This window comes from Phoca vitulina, unplaced genomic scaffold (genome assembly GCF_004348235.1).
Source record: "Phoca vitulina isolate PV1807 unplaced genomic scaffold, GSC_HSeal_1.0 scaffold52, whole genome shotgun sequence".
NCBI lineage: Eukaryota > Metazoa > Chordata > Mammalia > Carnivora > Phocidae > Phoca > Phoca vitulina.
The window spans coordinates 7,407,674-7,434,019 of NW_022589755.1; the positions used below are offsets into that span (position 1 = coordinate 7,407,674).

Sequence of the window (26,346 nt, forward strand, 5' to 3'; positions counted from 1 at the left end):
AATGGGGTGCAGGGTAAGGGAGCTCCTGAGAATTCCAGACATGGGGGTACAGTGTGAAGGAGTTGCTGGGGGTCCCGGAATGGGGGTCCCAGGGGTCAGGAATGCAGGCCGAGGAGGCTGTCGGATGAGGGGGCTGCCTGGGGTCCCAGAGGTGGAGGTGCAGGGTGAGGAGTGTGGGGAGAGGGCTGGGAGACTGGGGTCACGTCCCTGACCCAGGAGCCAGGGGGTTCATTCTAAGGACTGTGTTCTCTGGGTGAGAAGCGGCAGGTAGGATTTTCCAGGGACCAGGGGGTGCCAGAATGTAGATCAGAACCCCTGGGAGGTCTGAACCAGAGGAATCCCTTTCAAGGTTTGGGGTGACAGCACCCATAACGGAGAATCCAGGCATCTCAGGGTGTATTTTAGGCCGGCCTCATGATTTGGGGTTATTTCTTAGGATAAGGGCCTCCCCTTAGAATTGAAGTCCATCTTCCTTAGAGTGCATTTCCTCAAGTTGGGGGGGTCTGGACCTTAGATGTGTGGGGAACATGGGCTCAGAAGTGAGCTCTCCCCTCAGAATTAGGAGGTCATGCCCCAGGCACCGGGCTACCTTCTTAGAATCGGAGTCTTCCCTTTAAGGACCTGGAATGGGGATGGTGGGGTTTGGGCGTGATGCTGCCTGACAAAGGGCCACCCCTACTCTGGAGGCCCAGTCTTCGTCACCTGGAGGCCGGCTCTTCCTTCCGCCCACCCTCCCCTCCTGGTCTCTGGCGTCACCTCAGCCTTCTTTTAGTTCCGCTTTTTCCCGCCTTTTCGCTCCTCCACAGCTGATTGGCTGCGTTCAAGTCCCGCCCCCGCCCTTTTCCCGCCTACTCGGGAGCTGACACGAGCGGGGGCGTGGCCTCAGCGGACGTTGGGCCGCCCGCCGTTGGCTGGCCGCGCGCGGGAGCCCTGCCCCGCCCCAGTCCTCCCCGGAGTCTCGCGCCCGCTCCGCCCCCTTCCCTTTGAAGCGCGCAGACAAGGAGACACTTCCGCAGCGCATGCGCTGTACTCAAGGCGAGAGAGAAGAAAGGCTGGCAGATTGCGCACGCGCAATTGAGACAGGGCGGTAGGGAAAGATGGACAGCTTTCGATGACCCAGGCTTTGCGCATGCGTTTTACTGCAGTCTGAAGCCGAACCTTGGGAACCCAGGACGCCTTCCTACACATGCGCAGGAGGCTCAATGACAGTCGAGCGTTGGCTAAGGTGAGGGAGAAGGCGGGGGATTGCATGGCCGGGGGAGGGCCGCCCTGCACCCCCTATGTAGCCTTTCCGAGCATCTCCTATGCTCCTAAGATCCACCTGCTGCCTAGACCCCGCAGAAACCCGTTATGCCACTACAGGGTCTTTGGGCCCGAAAAACGCCCCGGGACTCAAGACTTCTGAGCCCTGCCTGGGGCGCGGGCCACATGAGCAGTGTGGGAGGGCACAGGCAAGACGCGCTGCAAGACGGGCAGATGGACTCTGCGCCCTGCCTGGGGTAGGGACGGCCCCTGGAGGTGGAGAGGGTGCGTTTCCTCTAGTTGACCTTTGACCCCTGTCCATTTCCCTCGTTCAGGCTCCAGGGAAAGGGTCTGGCCATGCTGCATGTGACCCGGGGGGTCTGGGGATCCAGGGTCCGAGTATGGTCCCTGTTGCCCACGCTCCTCGGGCCCCCCCGGGCCCTGTCGTCGCTGGCGGCCAAGATGGGGGAGTACCGCAAGATGTGGAACCCCACGGAGCCCCGCGACTGGGCCCAGCAGTACCGCGAGCGGTTCATCCCGTTCTCCAAGGAGCAGCTGCTCCGCCTCCTGACACAGGTACCGCCCGTCCCGGGTCCGAGAGCCTGGGGACTGCGACTCCCGGCAGGCATCGCGGCGGCCCAGCCCTACGTGCCATAGAGGGATGTCCTGGCGCCTCCTGGGAGTTGTAGTTCGCGTCCCCTTTCTACTCCCAGGTGGGCGTGGCGTTGGAATGCAGGGACAGACCTGTGAGATGCTGATGTAGCAGCAATTCCGGACTCTAGCTTGTGCTGGGGGCTGGAACAAGCCCTCTCTGGGGCATGGTTTTTCCCTCTGCAAAATGGGTATAATAATCATCCTCATCATTACTATTACTACTACCTAATAATACTTATTATACTAGCGACGCTGTAATCCTAATCATTATCACAGTGTTTGAGCTCTTTACTGTATGGCACAGTGCCAGGCATTTTCCAGGTCTTATTGAATCATCAGAACAACCCAGTAAGAGAGAGACTACCATGGTCCCTCTTTTACAAATGAGGTGACTGAAACAGGAGAGGAGAGAAAGTGACTTAGTCAAGGCTATGTCGTTGTGGCCCAGGCTAGAACCAAAGTGGTCTGACTCCAGAGCAGGGCAGGGACTGTGGTCTCTCCTGAGGCATTAGGCACCTGCTCCACTGAGAGTCCAGCTCCAGAGCTAAGCTCTTACCCCACTCTCATCATCCTACTTGTCATTATTGAGGATTATCATTCATTCATTTAAAAATTATTTATTGAACACCTCTGTATGTACTAAGGCTTATGCTAGACTTTATCCACAAGCACACACGTAGATATCAACACACACAAATACATGTGTATGTATGTGGACACAGAATTGCTTCACATTCTTAGCATCCATCGCTCTCTGAGAAAGAGGGTGTGATCCTCTGTTGCTGATAAGGGAACAGGCTCAGAGAGGTGAAGACATTCACCTAGGGCACTGAGGTAGGAAGCATAAAGAAGCTGTTAAATATGTGTGTGCTGGAGTCAGACAGGCCTGGATCGGAGTCTCAGCTTCTTTTTATACAAACATTGTGGCCCTCAGGAAGTGACTTCCCCTGAGCCTCAGTTTCCCCTTCTGAAAAATGGGGGTTATAATTCCAACTATCTCCGTATAGCCTCTGGAGGATGATAGACCAGTGAGCAGCAGCTGGTACACAATAAGCATTGTGTGAATGTCAGCGAGTGAGTGTCAAAGCGGGAACTTGACCTTCTAGCTCTTTCCACTATCTGTTTTCCGCTATACCGGGCTGGCTCAGTTTCTTGGTCAGTAAGATTGGCTGCGCCCCACCCCAAGCAAAAGAAAATCTTAAAAAGCCCAGATTGTATGGACTGCCAGAGAAAGAAATCCTTCCTGTGAGGAAGGGGAAAGAAGCCTAAAGAGAAGTCTTGCTTCCTGAGGTAACAGGAATTCCACTCCAGTCCTGCGGAGAAGGCAGCTTTGGAGGAGTTTGCGGCCCACGTGGACTTCTGCACCTTGTTCCACTACCACCACATCCTGGCCCGGCTGCAGGTGAGGACCTGGTGCCTTCCTTGGTGTGCCTATTTGCTTATCCATTCATTCAGTAAAAATCCTCTGAGCCCCTCCTTGGAACCCGGCCCTGCTCTAAGCATGGGGGATGCAGCAGTGAGCAGGACAAATGAAGCCACGTCCTCATGGAGCTGACATTCTGGTTGGGGAGACAATGAATGAATGAATGAATGAATGAATAAAAAATGGGATGACCCAGAACGGTAAGTGCTGTGAAAAACAATGAAGCAGAGTAGCAGGATAGAGAAGGATGACATGAGGGACTGTTTTAGACAGGGTGGTCAAGGAAGGCTTCTCTGAGGAGGTGACAGGTGAGTTAAGACCTGGGTGAAGACAGGGAGAGAGGCTTATAGATGTCTGGTGGCAGGCGGGTGGGGGGGGGGCACATTCTAGGCGGAGGGAAAAGCAAATGCAAAGGCCCTGAGGTACAGAGAGTTGGAAGAACAGGGAAGGGAGCACTATGCCTGGAGGGCAGTGAGCGAGGGAGAGCGGGCAGGAGATGAAGGCAGAGAGGGGTTGGGGGTAAACTGTTGCCTGGCCCTGTGGGCAGTGGTAAGGACTTTGCTTTGACTTTAGGTGAGCTGGGAGCCACGGGAGGGCTCTGAGCAGAGGAGGGACATGTGCTGATTTAGGTGTTAACAGGCTCCTTCTGGAACAGACTGTCAGAGGCAGGGAGATCTATTCAGAGTCAATTATGTTTGTCCAGGTGAGGGATAATGGCAGCCCCAGCAAGGGTAATAGCGGTGGAAGTGGGGAAAAGTGGTCAGACGCTGGTAATGGTTGGAAGGCATCAGCATTTGGCTGTATGAGGCGGGTGGGCAGTGAGGGAAAAGAAGAAGTCAGGGGGTGCCTCCAGCAGTTTGGGCCTGCTCCTCCGGAAGAATGGAGCTGCCATTTACCGAGATGCAGAAGACAGGGCGGGGGCGGGAGGCAGATCTCTGGGGAAGACTCGAGCTCCGTTTTGCACTTAGGAATCTGAGATGCCTATTAGACAGGCAGGTGGAGAGATGGACCCGAATGTGGGCTCCGGAGGTCACAGGAGGGGTCTGGGCTGAGAAACATCCCCTGGGAGCATTTAGATGGTACTAGACGAGAACACCAGGGGGATTAGCTGAGCCCTGGGACGTGCCAGCCTTGAGATCAGGAAGGGGAACTGGAATGGGTGAGGGGGACAGCCAAGGAGCAGCCAGAGAGAGAAGTAGAACCCCAGGGAAGGGTGAGGTTGGCAAGCCACATTCTCCGCGTCCTCCCCCTTCCCCTCCCAGGATCCTGGCTGTGTCAGGGTGGGTCCCTGAGACAGAGCTCGGCCTCAGTGATTTTCTCTACGTGACTCACAGAGCTCAGAAAAGCTGTTATGCTTACAGTAATAGTTTATTACAACAAAAGGATAGCGAACAAAATCAGCTAAGGAAAAAGGCCATGGGACGGGGTCCAGGAGAGGCCAGGCCATCTTCCTGTTGGCTCTCTCAGAGGAGTCTTGAAAGATGACATGTAGTTCTCCCGCCAATAAGGCGTGACAACATGTATGGAGTATTGCCCACCAGGGAAATTCACCTGAGCCCTGGTGTCCAGGATTTTTTTTTTTTAAGATTTTATTTATTTATTTTTAAAGATTTTATTTATTTATTTATTAGAGAGCGAGAGAGAGAAACAGCATGAGAGGCGTGAAGGTCAGAGGGAGAAGCAGGCTCCCCACTGAGCCTGGAGCCCAATGCAGGACTCGATCCCAGGACTCCGGAATCATGACCTGAGCCGAAGGCAGTCGCTTAACCAACTGAGCCACCCAGGCACCCAAGATTTTATTTTTAAGTAATCTCTGCACCCAACGTGAGGCTCGAACTCACAACCCCGAGGTCGAGAATCACATGCTCCACCGACTGAGCCAGCCAGGTGCCCCAACTGGTGTCCAGGATGGTTATTGAGACTCAGCCAGCACTTGGGTGGCTGACCTTAGCTACTCAGTCACCAGGCCCTCCAGGGGTCAGACTGCTACTTCGTGGCCCAAGGGCCCACCATACATCACATCGTTAGCATAGACTAGCTGCTGTGGCCCCAGGTGACAGGGAAACCCAGACACTCTTAGCAGGCAGAACATTTCCAAGGGCTTAGAAGTTATCCCAGGAGCCAAGGCAAGGGCTGGTCCTTTGGAATGTGCAGGGTTTGGACAACCCAGGCCTGCTGAGTTGACCCTTTACTGTACATTGCCACTGCCCTCCGGCATGTCCCCTCTTTGAATAGCAGCAACAACAGCCCCTTGCCACTGAGCGGGCACTCTGGGTCAGGTTCATTGACTCCTTTACTGTGGCATCGAGGGGGCGGCTGCCCTTAGCCCAGTTTGCAGAGGGAGACGCTGAGGCTCTGGGAGGGCCCGGCCGAACCAGGATTTGCAGCCAGATCTGACTGCCTCTGAGCCCGAGCCTGGGGTACACGAGAGGCAGGGTTTTTAAGAAAAGTTATTTAGGGGGCGCCTGGGTGGCTCAGTCGTTAAGCGTCTGCCTTTGGCTCAGGTCATGATCCCAGGGTCCTGGGATCAAGCCCTGCATCGGGCTCCCTGTTCCATGGGAATTCTGCTTCTCCCTCTCCCACTCCCCCTGCTTGTGTTCCCTCTCGCTGTGTCTCTCTCTGTCAAATAAATAAAATCTTTAAAAAAAAAAAAAAAAGAAAAGTTATTTAGAAAATCATTTTATTTTATAAACATTTAAATATATAGAAACACAGAAAACATATACAGTGAAGACACATATTCCCACCGAGGCAGGAGATTTTAAACTGAGACACTAGGAGGGGAAAGGAAGGGTGGAAGCAGAGGGAGGTGAGACACCGGGGGGGACGCTTTGCTGACGACCTAGGTCCCTTGAGGAAGCCGCCTGGAGCAGGTGAAGAGCTGGCTGCGTTGTTTACTAGCTGCGCCAGCGACCTTGACAGGTGACCTCTCTCTGCACCTCCTTTCCCTTATTCATCATTGAATTCATTCAGTGGGTATGTATGTACGTATTTTAAAGGTTTATTTATTTATTTATTTATTTGAGAGCGAGAAAGCGAGCGGGGGCAGGGCCAGAGGGAGAGAGAATCCCAAGCAGGCTCTATGCTCAGCGCAGAGCCCGACGTGGGGCTCGATCCCACTACCCCCAAGATCATGACCCGAGAGGAAACCAAGAGTCTGACACGCAACCGACTGAGCCACCCAGGCGCCCCTCAGTAGGTATTTATTTATTTATTTATTTATTTATTTATTTTAAAGATTTTATTTATTTATCTGAGAGAGAGAATGGGAGACAGAGAGCATGAGAGGGGGAGGATAGAGGGAGAAGCAGACTCCCCGCTGAGCAGGGAGCCTGATGTGGGACTCGATCCCGGGACTCCAGGATCATGACCTGAGCTGAAGGCAGTTGCTTACCCAACTGAGCCACCCAGGCGCCCCCTGAGTAGGTATTTATTGAGCACCTACTGTGTCCTCTAGTGGTTCCAGGTCCTGGGACATAGTGGTGAGGCTGACAGATGTGTGTCTCTGCCTCGTGGGATCACGTTCTAGTGGGGGAGACAGACTTTCAAGAAGGTAAAGAAGCAGGGGCGCCTGGCTGGCTCAGCCAGTAGAGCATGCAACTTTTGATCTCAGGGTCATGAGTTCAAGCCCCACATCAGGGAGAGAGTTTACTTAAAAAAAAAAAAAAAAAAATAGAAGGTAAAGAAGTAAAATGTGTGAAGAGATGCTAAGTACTGAGGGTAATGTTGCCAGAGAAGGAACAGGACACCCAGTTGATTCATTTCCGACTCCTGCTGTAACAAATTACCATAACCTGGGGGGCTTACAACAACAGAAGTTTGTTCCTGCAGAGTTCAGGAGGCCTGAAGTCCAAAATCAAAGTGTGGGTAGGGTTGGTTTTTCCCGGAGGCTCTGTGGGGGGACCATCCCATGCCCCTCCCCTAGCCGATGGTGGCTGCTCTCCTTGGCCTTCCTCGGCTTATAGACACAATAGTCCAATCTCTGTCTCCCGTCTTCAGGTCACCTTTTTCTCTGTGACTCTGCGTGTCCTTTTCTGTCTCTTAGAAAGGACACTCTCATTGGATTTAGGGCCCACCCTAATCCAGGATGATCTCATCCTGGGATTCTTACCTAATTAGACCTGCAAAGACCCTATTTCCAAAGGAGGTCATATTCTGAGGTTCCGAGGAAACACGAATTTTTAGAGGATACTATGCAACCCTCTACACCCAGTTAAATTTGAATTTCAGATAAGCTATGAATAACCTTTTTTTGTAGTATAATTATGTCCTATGTGATACGGTCCTCAAATATTGCATGGGACGTACTTAAACCGAAAAATTGTTAGTTGTTGATCCAGAAATCAAATCTAACTTGGTGTACTGCATTTAATTTTTTTTTTTTTTTTGGCTAAATCTGGTAACCCTAATTAAGAAGAATAAGAAAGCAGGAATGTTCTGCAATTTTTAGGTAGAATAGTCAGGGAAGGCCTCACCGAGGGGGTGACATTTGAGCCGAGACCAGAAGGAGGCAAGAGTGAGCCATGAGGAGATCTTCGGGAACAGTAAGTGCAAAGGCCCTGTGGCAGGAGTGTGCATGGTGTGTAGGAGGAACAGCAAAGAGGCTGAGTGTGCAATGGGAAGAGGGCTAGAAATGAGGGCAGAGATGGGGCTGGGACCCAGATCCTGCAGAACCTCATGGGGACCCAGTGAGGACTTTGCTTTGACTCTGAGTGAGGTGGAAACCACCAGAGGGCTCTGAGCAGAGGGATGGGAGCTGACTTCAATGACAACAGGTGCCCTCTGGCGGCTGCCTGGGGAACAGACTGGGTTGGGGCTGGAGGAGGGGAGCAGAGAGACCAGTGCCCAGGACCTGCAACAGTCCAGGGGGGTGAGGGTAGCTCAGACCTGGGGTAAGGGGGGGGGGGGGGGGGGTGGTGGTGAGAAGTGGGCAGATTCTGGATCTATTTTGAATGTGGGGCCATCAGAATTTGCCCATGGGTTCAATGTGTGAGAAATAGAGGAGCTGGATGGACTTGGCCTCTTCTGAGCCGGGTAAGGTGGCGGGAGAAGCAAGGGAGGAGTCTGGGGAGGAGTCTCAGAGCCCCAGTTTGGGAGGTAGTGGGTTTGAGAGGATGCCTGTCAGATGCCCGCCTGGAGGTGTCAAGAGGCCCGTTGGACATCTGCGGGCAGGCATCGAGTGGGCTCTTGGCGTGTAACTCTGGAGCTCAGGAACATCAGCAGCAAATTCAAGCATGTACCTTGCCCTCAGGGAGCTGAACTTGGGTGGTGGGGACAGCTGTGAGTCAGACACTCTCCCCCAATGAGCAGATAAATTCAGACAGTGAACTAACCGGACACAGTTCGTACCAGCAGATAACAAAGGTGACCTTGGTTTCTGTACCGAAGTCCGTGTGCAAATTGGTAAAACGTGCCCCTTTCCCTTGCCTGGTGCTGCGTAATATGGTAGCTGCTATCCACATGTGGCTGTTTAAATTTGAGATCATTGAAATTAAATAAAATTTAGAAATTCCGTTCTTCCATTGTATTCACCCCATTTCAAGTGCTCAGTAGCCACCTGTGACCAGTGGTAAGCAATTGGATGGTGCAGATCTAGATGTTTCTATCATTGTAGGCAGTTCTGTTGGATGGTGCTGCTCTACATTCTTTATTTCCATCTGAAAGGGTAACAGGATAAATGTATACGTCTACAGCATCTAAAATGGTATTTATTAGATCTGGCACATTTGTGCAGTATACAATCTGCCCAACCTCACAAGGCGGCTCTGCTCAGCCTAAGGAGCAGAGGAAGACTTTTTGAGAGCGATAAGGGAGCTGGAATATTGTAGAAGAATAGGACTTCAGTAGGGGACAGGGAGGGGGCAAGGAGACTCTCTTGACAGCATGTGCAATGTCCCTGTGCCTGGAGGAACGTAAATCAGTGTGGCTGGTCTACAGAGCCACCAAGGGGGATTGTGGTGTTAGGTCCTCGGAGGCCTTGTAGGACACAGAATGATCCTATTTCCTGAGGGCAGTAGGAGCCTTGGAATGATTTTAGCAGGAGATCGACATGGTTAGATGTGTAATTCCTGATATACCACTTCCTGGCTGTGTGACCTTAGGCCATTACTTAACCTCTCTGTGCCTCAGTTCCCACCTCTGTAAATGAGGATAATAATAGTACCATTGTCACATTGTGAGAACAACCTGCTTCAAACAGTCCCTGCTGCATAGTAAGCGCTATATAAATGTGCACTATCATTTATTACTGTTGTTGTTATGGTTTGATAGAATCTTGGCTGCTGTGTAGAAAGCAGATTGTTGGGGGTGGGGCGAGGGGATTTGGGGAGACCATTGCAAAGGCTGTTGGACTCATCCAGGCAGGAGGAGGAGATGGGGGTGTGGACGGGGGCAAAGTGGCGATCCGTTAGGGGATAGAATCAGCAGGATTCATTGTGTGGGGGAAGGGAGCAGCAGGGGTCACCTGTGACATCCAGGGGTCACCTGTGACATCCAGGTTTCTGGCCTGGAGCCCTGGGTGGAGGTGGATGGGAGGTGCCCAGAAGAGAATTTGGCTCGCAGCAGATGCCTGATGAATGCAGATTTCTCTCTCCTCTGGCTCTGAGCTTCCCTCCCCCTCAAACTGCGGCTCAGTCCTGGCAGTGGAATTTCTCAAGGTCACTCTGTGAGTCCGAGAACTTGGCCTGTGGGACCTGAAGGGCTTCTGGCACAGGCCCCAGTGTTGGGCTGGAGTCCTGTCCTTGGGCAGCACACCCCTAGCCCTGGGAGTTGGTTCAGAAGGGGATCTGCTGGGGCTCGGCTGTCCTGGCTGTCCTGTCTCCCTGCTCCATGGTGTCCACGGCCCTGGGCCTTCCCACCTCCAAACTTCTGCCAAGGGCGTTCTTCCCACTTGGAGTACCTCTTTCCTTCCACTAATTCAAAATTGCACCTGGCCTAGACAAGTTGTTCCTTAGGGCCTCCTGTCCTGAGAGACACGGAGGGTCGGGCTTGTTCATGGCGTGTCTTCTGAACTAGTGATCCCCCCATGAGGCTCGCTGTATAGTCTGGGACAAGTCACATGTCATCCTGAAACCAGCAAAGAGGCTAGGCACCCAGAAACTCCCTCCCTCATTCATTCATTGAGTCAACTTTTTTCTTTTTTTTTTGTGGGCAAGGGGGCGGGGGAGTGGTGGGTGCCTAAGATGAGCCAGGCAGAGCAGAGGCCAGTTTGTGGGGACTTTGGAGGTGGTGGACCACTTCTGGTACTTATGCCAATTGCAGCCGGGAGCTACCCCGGGGGTGGGGGGAGGGGGCAGAGGGTGCGGGATCTGTTTCTAGTCTAAATAAGCTCTTTGCGGCAGTTTCATGGAGAGCGGTTTGGAAGTGGCAAGAGAAGAAGCAAGGAGAACAGAAGCCCAATGCAGTTGTTGAGGTCGGATGAGAAGGTGGCCGTGGAGATGGGGGTGGGGCGGGGATGGATTCAAGGGCGACTCAAAGGTCTAGCCAGTGAACTTGCTAAAGGATTGGAGAGGGGGTGCAAAGAGAAGGAAGCGATCAAGGATGCCTCGGAGATTTCTTTTTTTTTTTTTTTTGCCTCGGAGATTTCTGATCAGAGCATCTGATGAATCAGGTGGTGCTGTTTCCTTTAGGGAGAAGGCTCGCTGAGGGGGAAGGGAGAAGAAATGAGGCATTCTCCTCGGACCGTGTTAGATGTGAGATCCCGTTTCCAATGGGAGGTGTCGAAGAGATCATTGAATATGAGAGGTTGTGGGGGGAAGAGGTCTGGGAGGAGAAACCCAAAATTTATCGGAAGATGGGGGCGGGAGGATGTGACCTGTGGTTTGACTTGCTGCATTTGAGGTGACCGACATCCCAAGAGAAATGTCAACTGGAGAGTTTGCGTTAGTCAGTATAAAGGCTTAGCTGCTGTAACAAGCAGACCCGACGACCCGATGGTTTAAAGGAAGTGGAAGATTGTTTCTCTCCCACTTAACGGTCCAGTGGTAAGTGGGCCAGAGTTCCGCATGAGGTTATTCTAGGACCCAGGGTCCTTTCATCGTGTTGCTGTGGCATTCCTTAGAACACTGTCTCCATCTCTGTGTGGTCAAAACTAAGCCGGACGCAAAGCAGTGTTTTCAGCTGGCAGAGGAAGGAAAAGAGTGGAGATGCAGGGGAGCAAGAAGCAAGGGGGAAATTGGACCTTCTGCAGCCTTTCTGCTCACGTTCTATGGATGAAATGTGTCTTCTGGCCACACCTAGCCTCCAGAGAGGCTGGGAAACGTATTATCTCTGTGCATCCCCGCGTCCACCTTCCCCTCCGTTACTGGGGACAGATACTATGCCCCGGAACTGGGTATCAGATCTGGAACCTGGAGGACGGGTCCGGGCTAGAGATGTGAAGTTACCCAGAGATACACAGAGATTCACAGAGCGGTGTTGTTTAAAGGCATGGGAAAAACGAGGCTACTTAAGGTGAGAGAGAAGGGGAGAGGGCCCAACACAAGCCCTGGGGCACCCCGTCACCTAAGGGGTGGGCCAGTGACAATCCCTCATGCTGTGCCCTAGACCATTTTTCTTCTCTCTGACTCTCTTCTCAGGCCTTGTATGACCCCATCAACCCCGACAGGGAGACCCTCGACCAGCCTTCGCTTACGGACCCCCAGCGTCTGTCCAATGAGCAGGAGGTGCTTCGGGCCCTGGAGCCCCTGCTGGCGCAGGCCAACTTCTCCCCGCTCTCAGAGGACACTCTGGCCTACGCTCTGGTTGTCCATCACCCTCAGGATGAGGTCCAGGTGCCTGTCTTCCAGGGGAGAACTGAAACTCCCAGGAGGCTTTGAGGCAGGGATGGAGCCTTCGGGAGGCAGAGGCTGCTGGGAGTTGTCCTGAACACAGGGCATGAGCCCACGTAGTGTTTTTGGTGAATTAGAATGAGGCACCTCTTTCCCAGTCCCTGCACTGCCATCTGTTGGAAAAGTATCATAATATATGGATCTTCCTATAGGACTAGAGTCTTTATCACCATTTGCCAGAAAACTGTAATAATAAATAACACAAAATGCTCATTCCTAAAGTCAATAAAATTAAAATTAAAATACTAAAATCTTTCAAAGTCCCCCATCTTATAGTGATTTTTAAGATATACTTTTTTTCCAAAGTCATATTTTATTGTCTGAAATTGGGATATGACTTATAAGTGGTGGTGTGGCATAGTTTTAACTGACAATATAATTCTTTTTTAGTTGCTTCATAAAATAATGGAATATCCAATTGACAATCATACTATGATATATAAATGTATCAAAGTAACATGTTGTGTACCTTAAGCTTACAGTGTGCTACATGTCATATTTATTCAATTAAAAAATAATAGACTATCTTAAAATCAGTGACATCGTAGATTCTCAGAAATGTGGTAATAAAAATGACTATGAGGTAAATGGTGCCATCTTAGATAGTATGCCCTTGTGCAGTATACAACATGAGCAGCTGTACATGGCCATCCTGTCTAGACCCATCCTGGGTGATAATAAGCCTGGGAGAGGGGTGGAAATCACTGAGGGGAGGGACATCTAATTCTAGTAGCCTATGTTCTCACCCTAGCCCATGCTCAGCTGCCTCTGCTTCCTTTGTTCCCCTTGTCAGGTGACAATAAATTTGGATAAGTATATCTACATGCAGTTCTGGGCCCTGGGCCAGCGAGTCGGGCAGATGCCCCTTAAGTCCAGCGTGGGCTCCAAACGTGGCTTCTTCATCAAGTCGTCCCCCGCAGAGAGGTGAGGCGGCCCTTGTTCCCCAGCTGCAGCGAGAGGGAGCAAGGTTAGAGTCGAGAGGGGACTGACAGGTCAGTGTCTGGATTCGGGTGTCGGGACCTGGGGGGGAAGTCAAGAAAGGGGTGGGGAGATCATCCAAATGCTGCCTTCTTCCCAAGGGAAAGTAAGAACTACAGTGCCCAGGGGAAGAGGAAGTGTCGGGACACGTCCACATTTTCCAAACGAGGACGGCTGAGGCTCAGAAAGAGAAGGCCACATTCTGAAAAAATGGCACAGCCAGAATTCTGGTGAACATTATATTTTTAACAGAGGCTACTCTAATACAGAGCAGGGTCAGGAGAGCCAGATCTCTTGGGCCTGTAAATTACCCAGTCTTTCTGGAAATCAGTTAATCAAATATGGTCATGAATCCAAAAAATCCGAACCAAAATAAAAAACCCAAAGGCAAAAAAAAAAACCAACCCAAAACCAAAACCAAACAGAACAAAAAGCCCTCATATCCCTATATACCCCTCAGTAAGTCCACTTCCAGGAATCTATTCCAAGGAGATATTTATACTTGCAGACTGTGTGTTTAATTATCTGTCTCTCACGCTGGACTGTAAGCTCCACAAAGGCAGTGACTGACTCATTTTGCTGCCTCTCCAGAGCTTAATAGCGCTCCCTGGCACCTCGCAGACACTCGAAATGAGAAGTAGAACTTGACTTTGAAAAACAGCTCACGAAAAGATTGGTATTCCGCTCCCATTCAGCAAGTGCCTAAAGCCAGAAGCCACATCTATGTGCCCCATGACAGGGGATTGCGTTATTTAACTGACGCCCTGTTGCTGGACACTGGGCTTCTTTCTTTCCTTTTTTTTTTTTTTTTAAAATATTTTTATTTATTTATTGAGAGAGAGAGAATGAGAGAGAGCATGAGACGGAGGAGGGTCAGAGGGAGAAGCAGACTCCCTGCTGAGCAGGGAGTCTGATGTGGGACTCGATCCTGGGACTCCAGGATCATGACCTGAGCCGAAGGCAGTCGCTTAACCAACTGAGCCACCCAGGCGCCCCAACTGGGCTTCTTCCTGAGTTTCCTCCCGCCCCCGTTAAGTAGCCTTTACAGTGAGTGTGTGACTCCAGAGGTAGAGAGAGAGTGTCCCCAGGGCCGGAGGGGGTCCCCGGGAACGGTCCTCACCGCCCTGCCCCCCTCTGTCTGGCAGGAGGTACTTTAAGCGGGTGGTACTGGCAGCCCGAACCAAGCGGGGGCACCTGGTGCTGAAGAGCTTCAAGGACACGCCACTGGAGGGCCTGGAGCAGCTGCTGCCCGAGCTGAAGGTGCGCACGTCCACCACGCAGCGCGCCCTGCTCAATTTCACGCTTTTCGTCTCGGGCATGGTGTTCTTCGTCAACGTGGGCATGGTGGTGCTGTCAGACCTCAAGATGGCCACCTCCCTGCTGTTGCTCCTGTTTGCTATGTTCATGGGCCTCCGGGCCTCCAAGGTGAGTGGACTGCCCCCAGTGTGATTGGGGGTCCCTGCTTCTGGGTGTTCAGCCGGAAGCTCAGGCCACCCTGTATTTTTGCTTCTTTCATGCATTGTTCCTGCCTTGTGCTGTCCTTCCCTCCTTTACCTTGTCATTCCCACTTTCCCTCCCTCCTCCCCTCCCTTCTCTACCTTATGTCCTCAACGCAACCTTGGGCAGCTTTCTTAATCTGTCGGCACTTCGGTTTCCTCACCTGGAAAACGGAGACAGGAGCGAGACCTGCCTTGTAGGGGTGTCCTGAGGATCACAGGCGGGATGCCATGAAAAGCAGTGGGCACAGGGCCCGGTAGACAGTAGGCACTCCATGCGTGTTCACAGCCCGTCACTGGGTGCCTGTTTTAGAGGCATTTTAGTGATGTGGGCAAGTTGTTTTAGAACCAGACTGCCTGGGTTTGAATCTAGCTCTTCCGTCCCCTCGCTGGGGGACCTTGAACAGGCTGCTTAACCTCTCTGTGCTTATGTTTCCACATCTGGAGAGTGGGGATGACAAGAACCTGATTCATAGGGTTGTTGTGGGGACCGAATGCATGAACAGAGCCTGACATATCGTACAAAACGTACCATATGAGAGTTAGCCATTACTGTTACTATTATTATTACTAAGGAGGCTGTTGTTCTCTGACTCTGGGCTTTCTCTTCCTGATGGGCTGTCATTATCGCCAGAGAAGCTGTTTTATAAATGCGGCCTCCTGAGCTCCAGCCCAAATGGACTGAATTGGAAACTCTGGGACTGGGGCCAAGGAAACTGTATTTTTAACACCCTCCCTTCCTGATTCTGCTACATGTGAACGCACGGCTGCCTCATACAGTTGCGCGGGTTATTCACCATCCAAGGATTCGAGGCTGAGGGGACGGGTGAGGGCTGGAAGCGAACTTGTGACATGTGTGCCGAGTCGAGGTTGAGTCAGCCCAGAGGGGCTGCCTTTTACCGATTCGCCCCAGGGCTGACCCTGGCCCCAGGAGTGTGGACTGGTGTGTGACGTCCGTCCGTTGTACTTGATCATTCACTCGCTGGTTCATTGGTTTTCAAGCCGTTTACAGCCATCCCAGCGGGGTCTTAGGAGGACTGGTAATAAATTGCACAGATAATAGCCACGCTGGGCTGGCTGAGAGGGGGTGAAGGGCTGGGGGTGGGGATAGCCACTCCTGCGGAGGACTAGGGGTCAGGCGGGATTTAAGGGAAGCTTTGAAAGGGGGAGGATTGAACCCGGTGGGAAAGGGGCTGAGGGAGCACAGCTTGGGGGCTCTCACAGGGCTGGAGTCCGGGATACAGGGTGGAGAAGTGAGGCCCCAGAGGGTGGCAGGGGACTTGAATGCCAGAATAGGGGCTTTATCCACAGGGCAGCAGGCAGTTGCCATGGCAGAGTGTCACAGGGAGTGCGGCCACCACTGGGGCGGGGGGGGGAAGCTGTGAGACCAGTGGCAGGGAGGCTGGTGAGGGGTGTCCACTGCTCTGGGGGGGGCACCCAGAGTCCCAGCCCTCGGTGGACCATCCGTCCCACCTGCCTGAGGCCCCAGGGGGCTGTGGAGCCTCTCGGGCTCTCCAGGGGCCAGGTTAAAACCCAGGTCCCTAGTTAATTTAGTGCATCCCCGTTAAATGTTTTCCCATGCTCCGGGCTAAGCTCCAATCCTTAAGTGTGGGCCCTCTGAGCCTCCCTCCAGCTGCCCCTCCCTGCACACTCTTGTCCCCTCCTGTGTGTCAGTCACTCCTAGATATCCGTCTCTGGTGCAGGCTCCTCTCCCAGAGTCCAAACCCCTGGCCCTGCCTGCTCCCTGGATGTGCCCAAGCCCTTCCCACACTTATGCACCGCATCCCACTGAGCTCAGGATCCTTCTTCCCCAAACCCCCTTCTAAGGACTGGTCTCAGATCAGATACCTGGGAGCTGATTTTGCTGCAGTGTGCACATCCCTCTTTCTTCCCCCCAAAAGAGCTCATCCATTTCTGTGGTTTCCACGGGCAGCTGTCTGTCATCTCTTAGATCCGGTGCTCCACGCTCAGCCTGGAGCTGGCCGACTCCGGAACAGCCCCCTGGTGGGCCCGTTGCACTCCGCTCCAGCAGTGGCTCCCCACACCTGCTCCTCGTTGTGGTTCTCCATCTGTAGAGGGCCCTGTCCCCCCCCAGTCACTGGCTAGACCCCTGGAGATGGCCCTTGCCCTGCCCCCCAGTCTGTCAATCCCCAGACTGTCCTTCCTGCCCCGCTTCTGTGCCATCTTGTTCCCTCTGCACTGGCCCTAGCCCAGGTCTTCCCAGCCTCCCCAGTCGGTCTCATCCCAGCCCTCCAGCCCATCCCCCAGGGGCCTCAGAGCTGGCCTTGCTCCTTGCTCACAGCCTGGCCCCAGAAACCCTGTTGCCCCAGCCTCATCCAACACAGTCTTATGCTTCAGCTCCACCAAAACATACTGCTGGCACCCCTTCCTGCTCCCCACTCTGCTGCTTCCCTTCACTCCTCTCCCCTTTGCAGCTGCTGTTCCCTCTGACCGAGATGTCCTTTCACCCCTGTTGGGCTGGCCATCCCCAGCTCACCCCTCACCCTCAGCTCAGAGGCTCCAGGAAACCTTCCCAGCCTTCTCAGGCCTGGATGGTGCCCCTGTGGGCTGCCGTCATACCCTGGCCCAGCACGGAGCAGGCCTGGGGTGGTTGAGAAGCAAGCATCCCGGGGATGCTTCAGGGCCAGTCCTGCCGTGCAGGGAGAGGTGTGGCGCACACGGACAGACTGTCGCTTGCCTAACGGAGGTCGCAGTGGCCACTGCAGGAGCCTGACGACCCAGTTGCTCATCTGTGGGACACTATGTCCACTCCAAACCCTGAGGATAAGGCAGTGAGTGTTTTCTAAGAACAGACCAGGGGTGACTTGGCTTGTTCTGAGGCCCAGAGGCCCGAGAGAGAGAGAGGGCAGCTCAGGGTAATGTTCAGGGTAAACTGGCTCATTAACACAGGCTGCATTCAGAGAGGAGGAGCAGGAGGTGAGCGGGAGAAATCTTCAGGGGCCAAGCCATGCAGGGCCTTGGCGTCAGGCCAGGGAGAATGGACTCTCTGAGGGCACTGGGGAGCCATGGCAGGGCTGTGAGTGAGGGAGGAGCAGGGTCAGCTCTGGGGCTGTGTGGGGACAGACCAGAAGGGGCAGGTGCAGGTGGGAGGAGGCCACGCATGGGGCAGGTTGCAGAGGAGGAGACAGGGCCCAGAGAGGGCAGGAGGACAGGGCTAGGGACCGACAGACTGCTGAGGTGGGAGCGAGGATGCTGCCAGGGGTCTGGCCTGGGACTGGGCAGATGGCAAGGCCACCCCAGATCTGGAGCACAAGAGAGGGGGACCTGGTAGGCTGGGAGGTGGGGTGAGGGGCCGCGGTGAGTGTTAAAGGGAACACCCAGCTGTTGTGTCCTCTCCAGGGAGAGAGGTCTGGCCTCCTCCGCGTGCCACCGAGCATGACCAGCCCACTCAATATCTGAGAATTCGGTGGCATAAGCTTGGCAGAAACAGACAGAAAACCCAAGGTGTGTTTCATCCCAGACGGTCCCTAACACATGCAGTTCCCACATCTCGCCTCCCACCGACAAGATGACGATTGGTTCCAGTGCAGGGACAGACACTGACCGTGCGGGGCCTGTAGCAGGGGAGAGCACAGTCACAACCGTGTCATCGGTCCTGGGCAGGTCGTTTGAGCGATTTCCACGGCTCTGCTGACTTCAGAGGCGTTTCACCTCAGGTCCCGGTGTAAGTTGGGCAGACAGTACGTGCCTTTTTTTTTTTTAAAGATTTTATTTATTTATTTGACAGAGAGAGAGACAGCGAGAGAGGGAACACAAGCAGGGGGAGTGGGAGAGGGAGAGGCAGGCTTCCCGCGGAGCAGGGAGCCCGATGCAGGGCTCGATCCCAGGACCCTGGGATCATGACCTGAGCCGAAGGCAGACGCTTAATGACTGAGCCACCCAGGCACCCCAGTACGTGCCTTTTAAAGACAGCACCCAGCCTGGGGTTCAGTCAAATATTCCGTAGTAGCTAATGTCCAAATGCCTGTTATGGGCCTGGCACAGTGCCAAGTGTCTCATAAAGCTCATGTTGATTTCCAGACCTTTTCCTGTCATCTACCTCATTTCACTGATAGTGCCGCCGGAGGACTTAGGTCTTAGCCCAGGGCTCATAGCTGGTAGGGGGCAGAGTTGGGACTGCCCCCAGGCCTGCCGGCTACAGGACCCAGCAGGCTTGAACTCATTTTGTGGATGAAGGGAGCAATCGGAGTGGAGGTTTTTAGTGTGAGCCCCTGAGGGCACCGGTGGTCTCTCCTTTCCCTCCTTAGGGACACCAAGGATGGGAAAAGGGGTCCAGCGGAGGAGGGGGCAAAGGGTGGGGAAGGGGGCCGCCCATTAATAGACAGCTGGGCCGCAGACTTGCCCCTCCCTCCATTCTCCTTCCCTCAAAGAGGCTTGAAGTATTTGTTTTCTGTTAACACTTCTCTTGACAATTTAACCTTTGAAACCTTTTTATTATGGCAAAGTTCAAGCAAATGCGGGAATAGAACAGCATCATGAGCTCCCGCGCCGCCAGCCTCCGGCGTCTATAATTATCCACAGTCAATCCGGGTTTCAGCTAAAGACCCCCTGCTCTCCCACCGCTGGGTTATTTTGAAGCAAATCCTAAACATACCGTCTGGAAATACTTTAGTAGGTATCTAAAAGATAAGGACTTACAAAAAAAAAAAAAAAGATCATCGTCACAGAAAGTTCCAAGGCTAAAAGCTCAAATCGTCCGGAAATCCTTGAACAAATCTATTAATACGTGGCTCAGATAGGCAAACCAGTGAGGCAGTTGCTGAAAGCTGTCGGCGTCGGAGTCGCTGGGGCGAGAGCGTGTGTGTGTGTGTGTGTGTGTGAGCGTGTGTGTGAGCGTGTGCGTGTGCGTGAGCGTGTGTGTGTGTGTGTGTTAGAAATACAAATACCCGGGCTCCGGTCCTGGGCACCTGAACCCAGGAGGCCTGGGGAGAGCCCGGGAGCCCGTGGGAAGGACCATCCCAGGGTTGAGTGACTGGGGGCGGAGTGTATATGGGTGGGAGCGTGGCCCCCTGCCCCCGCCCTTCCCCGTCGCCCGGCTGAGCCCGCGGCGCTGTCCCACCTGCAGATGTTCGGACAGCGGCGCAGCGTGCAGGCTCTGGAGCTGGCGCACATGCTCTACTATCGCAGCACTTCCAACAACTCGGAGCTGCTCAGCGCCTTGGCCCTGCGCGCGCAGGACGAACATGCCAAGGAAGCTCTGCTGGCGCACAGCTTCCTGGCCCGGCTGCCCCCCGGTGCGCGCGGCCAGCAGGAAGGTAGGACTCGAGCCCGCACCCGGTGGTGGGTGGCCCTGCCCTGAGGACCGCCCCCGCCACGCCCCCCGCCACGCCCCCTGCCCTTTGAGGCTCTGCCCCCATACCATCGCAGCCCAGTGGTGACGTGGCCCCACCTGGAACAGACTCCATCGAGACACCCCCCCCACACTGCAGGCCCAGCACTCCCAGCTCCCACTGGTGAATCTGGCCAATTTCCGGGGTGACCTCGGCCCTCAGCAGATGGGACCCCCACCCCCTCCCCTGAACCCAGCTTCCGATCCTGATGGACCTGGTCCCTCCCTGGGGTGACCTCCCTGTCCTGACCTCATCCTGAATAAGGGTCTTGGATCATCAGACTCCTGGTGTGGCACGCCCTCCTTTGCTCCCAACTTCCCTAGCGCTCCTTCCAAAAGAGACTCTTGTCCCCTCCCGATGTGTGCCTCAGGTTGTCTCCTTTCCAACAGGAACCTCCCTGACTTGTCCCTATATGAGAGCCACAGAACTGGACCCTCCTAGGCCTTGTCCCACTTACTTGCTAGCCTCAACCGAACGCCTAGGCTTCTCCCAAACCCAGACCCCTCATGTTCCTTGCCCTGTGCCCTCCCTGCTGTCCCTTCCCGGTCCTTCCAGGTCCCAGTCACCTCCTCACAACGCCTACTTCTCTCCCTGCAGAGACCTCCCAGTGGCTCCAATCGGAGGTAGAGCACTGGCTCTTGGCCCAGTCAGGCTGTGACGTGGCCTTCAATGGAACTCGGGCCCTGGCCCACCTGCAAGCCCTGACCCCCAGCATCGGGATGTTCCCACCCCCGGGCATCCCCAAACTGGACCCGTTGCCCACAGTCATTCCCGAGACCCCCCAGCCCGCACCCAGCAGTAACAAGCCCTGAGCGAAACCTCAGCCCAGCCTAGCCTCGCTCAGCCACCTGGGGAGGCACTAAGCCCCGCCTCCTCCACGATAAGCTGTCAATCAAAGCTACTATGCTTCGCCCCTCTCTTAACTTCCACTCACCCACAGGCAATCACTTCCGTTACAGTCTATTCTTAAACAAAGCTAGCAATTGAGGCAGCCTACAGTTGCTAGGCAACCCCCTGGACAGTCAATCAAAGCTTTTTGGCTCGGCTTCTAGGCCATCCCTTAGTCCCACCCCCACCGTAAACATCCAAACATGGCTTGGCTGAGGAGGAGTGTCAGCCAATCACAGCTGTTCAGTGTTACAAACCACTAGGCACAGGGGTTAAACTGCCCTCCCGAGGCCATAGATCACTGTCTTTTTAGCCCACTCCGGGCAAAATGCTCAACACGTTCACCAAGGCGGAGCCCCCGTCCACAGCCAATGGGAGCCGGTTAGCCCAGCTCTCTGGCCAACTGCCGATGACAGCTGCTGGGCACTTATCAACCTTAGGCTGCCAGTTGTCGCCGCACAGAAGCAACCAATCAATTTCTAAAGGAAACCCGATCTTTCTATCAATTGCCGCTGCTCCTCAGGCAGACTATCTGGTCAACCGCTGATCAGCTGGTCCAGGCTAAAGGGGTTGGGAGCCTTATGTCAGGCAGAAAACCGTGGGTCAGGAGCAATCAGAGACCATCCTCACTCCAAGACTCATTTCCACTCAGGCCCCCAACAACCTCAGGTGCCTTCCCTGCCCAGGTCCCTCACCCTTTCTGCAGAAACTACCTCGGTCTGGATCTTTCTTCCACCAGTGGCCTGTGCAATATTTATTGGTCTGTCAGTTTCACCCCTATCCCCTCTCCCAAAGGAATAAATCATGTTTAATAAATCTGGATGCGTGGGATAGCTGCAGGGGTTGAAGAGAAGGAAAGCATCAGAATCCTGTAAAGAAGAGACTCGATCTCGGGGGGCCGGGGGGGGGGGAATGCATTTGGGTGGGGCCTAGGCAGAGAAAGCCCTGGTCCTAGGGAGAGACTGGGTTCGCAGTTGGTGAAATAGACTGGCTGCGGGTAACAGAAGAGGATCTTAGAGAAGAACCTGGCTCCTGAGGAGAGGCCCTGGTTCCCCAAAGACTGGGTCTTACGAACAGGGAAGATAGGACAGTCATGTGCGGTTGTGCAAATTGTTCACTGCACAAACCCACACAGCCAAGGCACGGGCGGATGTAAAATCCAGCCATCTCCCCGCCCCCCACATGTGTCCTGGTGGGGCTGGGTAAGCCTGGAGGGGGGGTGGGGGATGGCATCTAATTTTTGCTAAGGTGTCATATGGGCTAGCGGCAGAATTGGGTGGAGGAGGGGAAAGAAGAGGGGCTGGGTCCTAATGACGGAGGTGTCTGAGTTTCAAGAGGGAAACAGAAAAGTCTTCCCAGAGGTGGGCGGGGGGCGGGGTGGGGGGGTGGCGGCGGAGACCAACAATCTAGAACAACACACACCCTGCCTGGTTGAGAGAAAGACACCCTTGTACACGGAAAAAGAGGACAGGAAACCCACATGCCTGGTCCTTCCCCACAAGTGCCTAGAGGTCTAGACTCGGGGGGAATCCTGAGACAGGAGGGCTCAGGGCCTCAGGTCTGTGAAAGGGGAAAGGCAGCTGGGACCCCGGCTTCCTGTGTCTTGGTTTAGAAGGGACTGGGGGCCTGGAGCTGGACATTCTGAAGGCTGCTGCTGGAGGGGCTGTCCCAGGTTCAGGAAAGATCAGGCACGAGCAGCCTGGGTCCTTGGAGGAGGCAAGGAGGAAGGAAGGAGGCAAAGGCGGAGCAGGCGGTTAAACGGTTTTATTTTCTGGAGGAGGCCGGGGGCGGGGGCTTTGGGGCTGAGACGGAGGGACCGGGCACCGGCAGAGGCGGCAGGGCGACGCGGGGCCCTCACTCCCGCTTCCGCAGGTGGATGTAGATGACGCCGCTGGCCAGGGCGAGGGGGAAGGCCACCCAAGCCAGGGCGAAGCAGTAACCGAAGCTGCCCCCCGGCGGGCGTTCCGCCAGGATCTCCTCGGCGTGAATGGCGTAGATCAGCGCCCCGGTAAACACCGCCACGCCTGCGGGGAGACGGGGACCAGGTGTCACGCAGTACCGGCAAGAAGACTGCATTTCCCAACAACCCACGGGGCAAAGAAGCCGCGGGAAAGCCAGGGCTCCGCACCGCTGCCTTCTGGGAGTTGTGGTTCGCTCCCTCAGAGCTCTGGAAGGAAGCTACCGCATGCTGTCCTTGGGCAATTTAGTTAATCTAACTGGGTGCCCTTTACTCATCCATAAAATGGGAGATACTATCCATCCATCCATTCATCCATCCATCCACTCATCCCTTCAAGGAATATCTTTTAGTGCCTTTCTGCGAGCCAAGCAGGAAAATAATGAATTAAAACGAGAAGGATTTTATAGGAACCTAAGAAGAGAATATTCCAGAAACTGAGGACTATGATAACTTAGTTCTCTGCACCTGAAGTCAAAAAGTTTTAAGGTATATAAACACCCTGAGGTGTCTGATACACAGTAGGTCCACCAGAAACAGAAGCTGGCTGCTATTATAAAATCACTACTATTATGATTCAGAGTTCTCTCCTGGAGTATTACTTAGCCAACTATCTCCGCACCCCCTTCCCTGGGATCTAAATTATTTACTCACACCACTGTTCCCAGCCCCGACTCCTTGAAGCTCTAAGTGTCAGCTTCGACATGACTCAGAGACGCACACCACAAACCACTGAATCAGTGAAAAGTACAACTCTCTGTAAGTCCCCAGGCAGAGGGGTAACCTATGGAGGCACTTCAGGTGGTCCTTGGGCTGTTAATAATTGTTTTCTTTGACCAGATGTCCATTCTCGGGGCCCCCAGCACCCGGACAGTCCCCCTCCCTTCCCTTCAATTCCCCGGGGCCCATGCTCACTGGTGCAAAGCTGGCACAGGCCAGTGGCATAGAAGAGCCCGCCTCGCCGCATGGTGTAGAGCTGGAACATGAACAGGATGAAGGACAGGCAGCAGAGGATGAGGGAAAGCACCATGAGGACCTGAACCGCCTTCAGCCAGCCTGCAATAAGGAGGAGATAGAGGTGGAAGTCACAGTAGGTCCAGAGTTCCAGCTCCACCGGCTTGCTCATCGTTCACTGCCTCCACCCCATTTAGAGCCATACAACTTTGGATGCTTAGGAGTATCACTTACATTGACCTTGATTCCTATAACGTTGTTAAATTCCCTTATCAGTTCTAGAAGCTATTTTCAAGATTCCTTAGGATTTTCTCCATGAACATGTCCTCTGGGAATAGAGACATTTTTACTTTTTCCTCTGCCCTCTTTATACCTTTTATTTCTTTTTCTTGTCCTGTTGCATTCGCTTCCTCCAGTACAACACTGAACGGAAGTGGTGAGAACAGAAGTTCTTGCTTTACTCTTAGGGGAAAAGCATTTAATCTTTCATTTTCTTTCACTTAGAAATTTAGAAGGATACAGCTCTTATCCTTTATAACTCAGATGAAACAGCACCGTAACCCCCCAGCCTTGTTCAGGACCTTGGAAGGATTTAGCCCCACCCCTTTAGAACCTTAATGTGGTCCTGCTTCAACCCCTTGGAACTTGGACAAATTGGTCCTGGACATCCATTCCGAACACCAGTCCCATCTCCTTAGAACTTTGAAAACATAATCCTACCTTCTCAGAATCTTGGGAGCCTTCTCCGCATTCCTCAAACCTATAGCATGTGGCCTCCACTCTTTCTGAATCATAAAGGACGGGGGCTTTTAGTCCATCCTCTCTAGAACATGAGCATATTGCCCCCTACCATCCAGATAAGAGGGTCATAATCAGCCCCACTCACTCAGCATTGGGGCCCAGACCTGCCCACTCAAACTTTGAGGGGTTCCCTAGTTCTTGGTCCTGTGAAGAGACCTGGGGTGACCTCTCCCCTTGCAGACTGGTCCCCTATCCCCCTCACCATTCTCGCTGACGTTACTGCAGGCCCACGTTTTGTTGTCATTGTTCCACGTGCAGTCATACCAGAGATTCAGGGACTCCTTCCCCGGGAGGGTCCACCAGGACTGGGATGGACCGAGAAAGAAACAAAGGCAGGGTTAGGAAAGGAAAGTGGGCGGCGTCAGGGAGATTGTGGGAAGGGTGAGGAAAAGGGTGAGGTGCTGGAAGGCACTGACCTGGGGAAGGCACGGATTTAGTAAGAAGGGGTGGGAGCAGTCAGGGGAAAGGGCAGGGTAGAGGGAGGCAGAACTCAGAAGGGTAGATGCTAGGGAAAAGGGGTGGGGCCCGAGTGACTTTAGAAGAGGGGCGTGGCAGGAGTCTACAGGACAAGATGCCCCGCTGCCGCCAGAGTAGGCTTACCTTGTCCAAAGTGGCCACAAAAAGCAGGATGAGAATGAGGATGTGAAGGGCAGAGACCACCAGCAGGAGGAGAGACATGGCTGCGGTGGAAGCCTGGGCTTGGGGGGGGGGGGCTGTCAGGAGGTGGTTGTTTCAAGAGGTTGGCACAGGGGTGGGTGAGATGCTTCAATCCTGGTGGAGAAGGGGGCTGAGTCCAGACATCCTGGGGATGGAGAAGAGTGCTGGGGGCCGTGACTCCTGAGTCTGAGCGGGGAGGAGGCTGGGGGCCCGGACTCCTGAATTCTCCAGGGGTTGGAGCAAGCCAGGGATGGACTCTTGGGTCCAGGAGGGAGGAGGACTAGCAGTGTGGCCTCCCGTCTCCTCAAAGTCCTGGTCCTGGGCACATATGGGCCAGGATATGAAAATTCAAGCTGATACCCCTCCAGAGTCATCAGAAGCTGGGGGCTTCCCCCAGAGACGGGCATCCTTGATTCACCCCCCTCCTCTCCTGGGGTGGGGAGGAGGGGGACCCAGTGAGTCATCCAGTGACTCATCCCATGCCCCTGCCTCCAAGAATCAGGGAAACCCCAGTCTCTGGCTCTGCCCACGAGGTCCCCACCCCACCCTGTTGCCAGACTGGTGCCTGCTGGACATCTTGTGGGAAAAATGGGCGAGATCCATGCTGGGGGTGGGAGGTTGGGGTTGGCAGGGGGAGGCTTGACAAGAAGGACCCAGCCTCCCAGGACCCTTCAGTGTCCAGAAAGGGGGTGCCTGTAGTCCCCCAGATGTGGGGTGTTCTCTGGCAAAGCCCTGATCTCAGGGTCCTCAGGAGGGAGTGGACAGCCATGGGGAAAAACTAAAGGAAGTTTACCAGTGGAGGGCTCTGCTAAGAACCCCGAATCCTTGCCGGGCCCCACCCCTTCCCGAATCTCCACCCCAAGTGCTAAGAGATCACTTCTTAAATTACAGTGATTTCCATGGGGTCTGAGAGTGGGGGCGTCTCTCCAGGCCTGGGGGTGTCCTTCCCAAACTGCTGCACTCCCAAGTAAATAAAGAAATCCCGGTCCGAATAACGGACTGGAAACTTACCGAGAGCGGCAGAAAAAGTCAGAGTTGGAGTCTCGTCCCTTGCTGGGGCCTCCGCGCCCCGCCCTTCTCCTCCCTCCTTTCACCCTCTCGAGGCCCCCGCCTCTCT

The 26,346-nt window shown here is 54.1% G+C and overlaps 2 protein-coding genes across 4 annotated transcripts; one reads left to right on the forward strand and one right to left on the reverse strand.

Moving 5' to 3' along the window:
* The first annotated feature begins 1,126 nt into the window (after positions 1-1,126).
* On the forward strand, positions 1,127-21,673 carry TMEM143 (transmembrane protein 143). Its single transcript, XM_032388537.1, has 8 exons — positions 1,127-1,225; positions 1,578-1,818; positions 3,194-3,298; positions 11,896-12,090; positions 12,941-13,071; positions 14,271-14,550; positions 19,708-19,897; positions 20,570-21,673. The coding sequence occupies exons 1-8, from the start codon at positions 1,203-1,205 to the stop codon at positions 20,782-20,784; spliced, it is 1,380 nt and encodes a 459-aa protein (XP_032244428.1). The 5' UTR covers positions 1,127-1,202; the 3' UTR covers positions 20,785-21,673.
* Positions 21,674-22,609: 936 nt separating this feature from the next.
* On the reverse strand, positions 22,610-26,346 carry EMP3 (epithelial membrane protein 3). Of its 3 annotated transcripts, none has more exons than XM_032388375.1 (5): positions 26,241-26,346; positions 25,173-25,343; positions 24,775-24,877; positions 23,733-23,873; positions 22,610-22,884 (listed from the first exon to the last, which is right to left on the reverse strand). In XM_032388375.1, exons 2-5 carry the CDS (start codon positions 25,248-25,250, stop codon positions 22,715-22,717), a joined length of 492 nt encoding a protein of 163 aa, XP_032244266.1. In that variant the 5' UTR covers positions 25,251-25,343; positions 26,241-26,346; the 3' UTR covers positions 22,610-22,714. The 3 variants fall into 3 exon arrangements, with proteins under 3 accessions (XP_032244266.1, XP_032244265.1, XP_032244267.1); XM_032388374.1 differs by having other exon boundaries at positions 22,614-22,884; positions 25,173-25,374; XM_032388376.1 differs by having other exon boundaries at positions 22,715-22,884; positions 25,173-25,270.

What these genes read in the sequence shown, in the direction of transcription:
- TMEM143 (XM_032388537.1), top strand. Translation starts at nt 1,203, where the DNA reads ATGACAGTCGAGCGTTGGCTAAG. An exon ending in TGGGCCTCCGGGCCTCCAAG is followed by an intron (nt 14,551 to 19,707) that starts GTGAGTGGACTG and finishes TCCCACCTGCAG; the next exon opens with ATGTTCGGACAGCGGCGCAG. An exon ending in TGCGCGCGGCCAGCAGGAAG is followed by an intron (nt 19,898 to 20,569) that starts GTAGGACTCGAG and finishes CTCTCCCTGCAG; the next exon opens with AGACCTCCCAGTGGCTCCAA.
- EMP3 (XM_032388375.1), bottom strand. Translation starts at nt 25,250, where the DNA reads ATGTCTCTCCTCCTGCTGGTGGTCTCTGCCCTTCACATCCTCATTCTC. An exon ending in TTGTGGCCACTTTGGACAAG is followed by an intron (nt 24,878 to 25,172) that starts GTAAGCCTACTC and finishes GGTCCATCCCAG; the next exon opens with TCCTGGTGGACCCTCCCGGG. An exon ending in CAGTAACGTCAGCGAGAATG is followed by an intron (nt 23,874 to 24,774) that starts GTGAGGGGGATA and finishes TCCTTATTGCAG; the next exon opens with GCTGGCTGAAGGCGGTTCAG.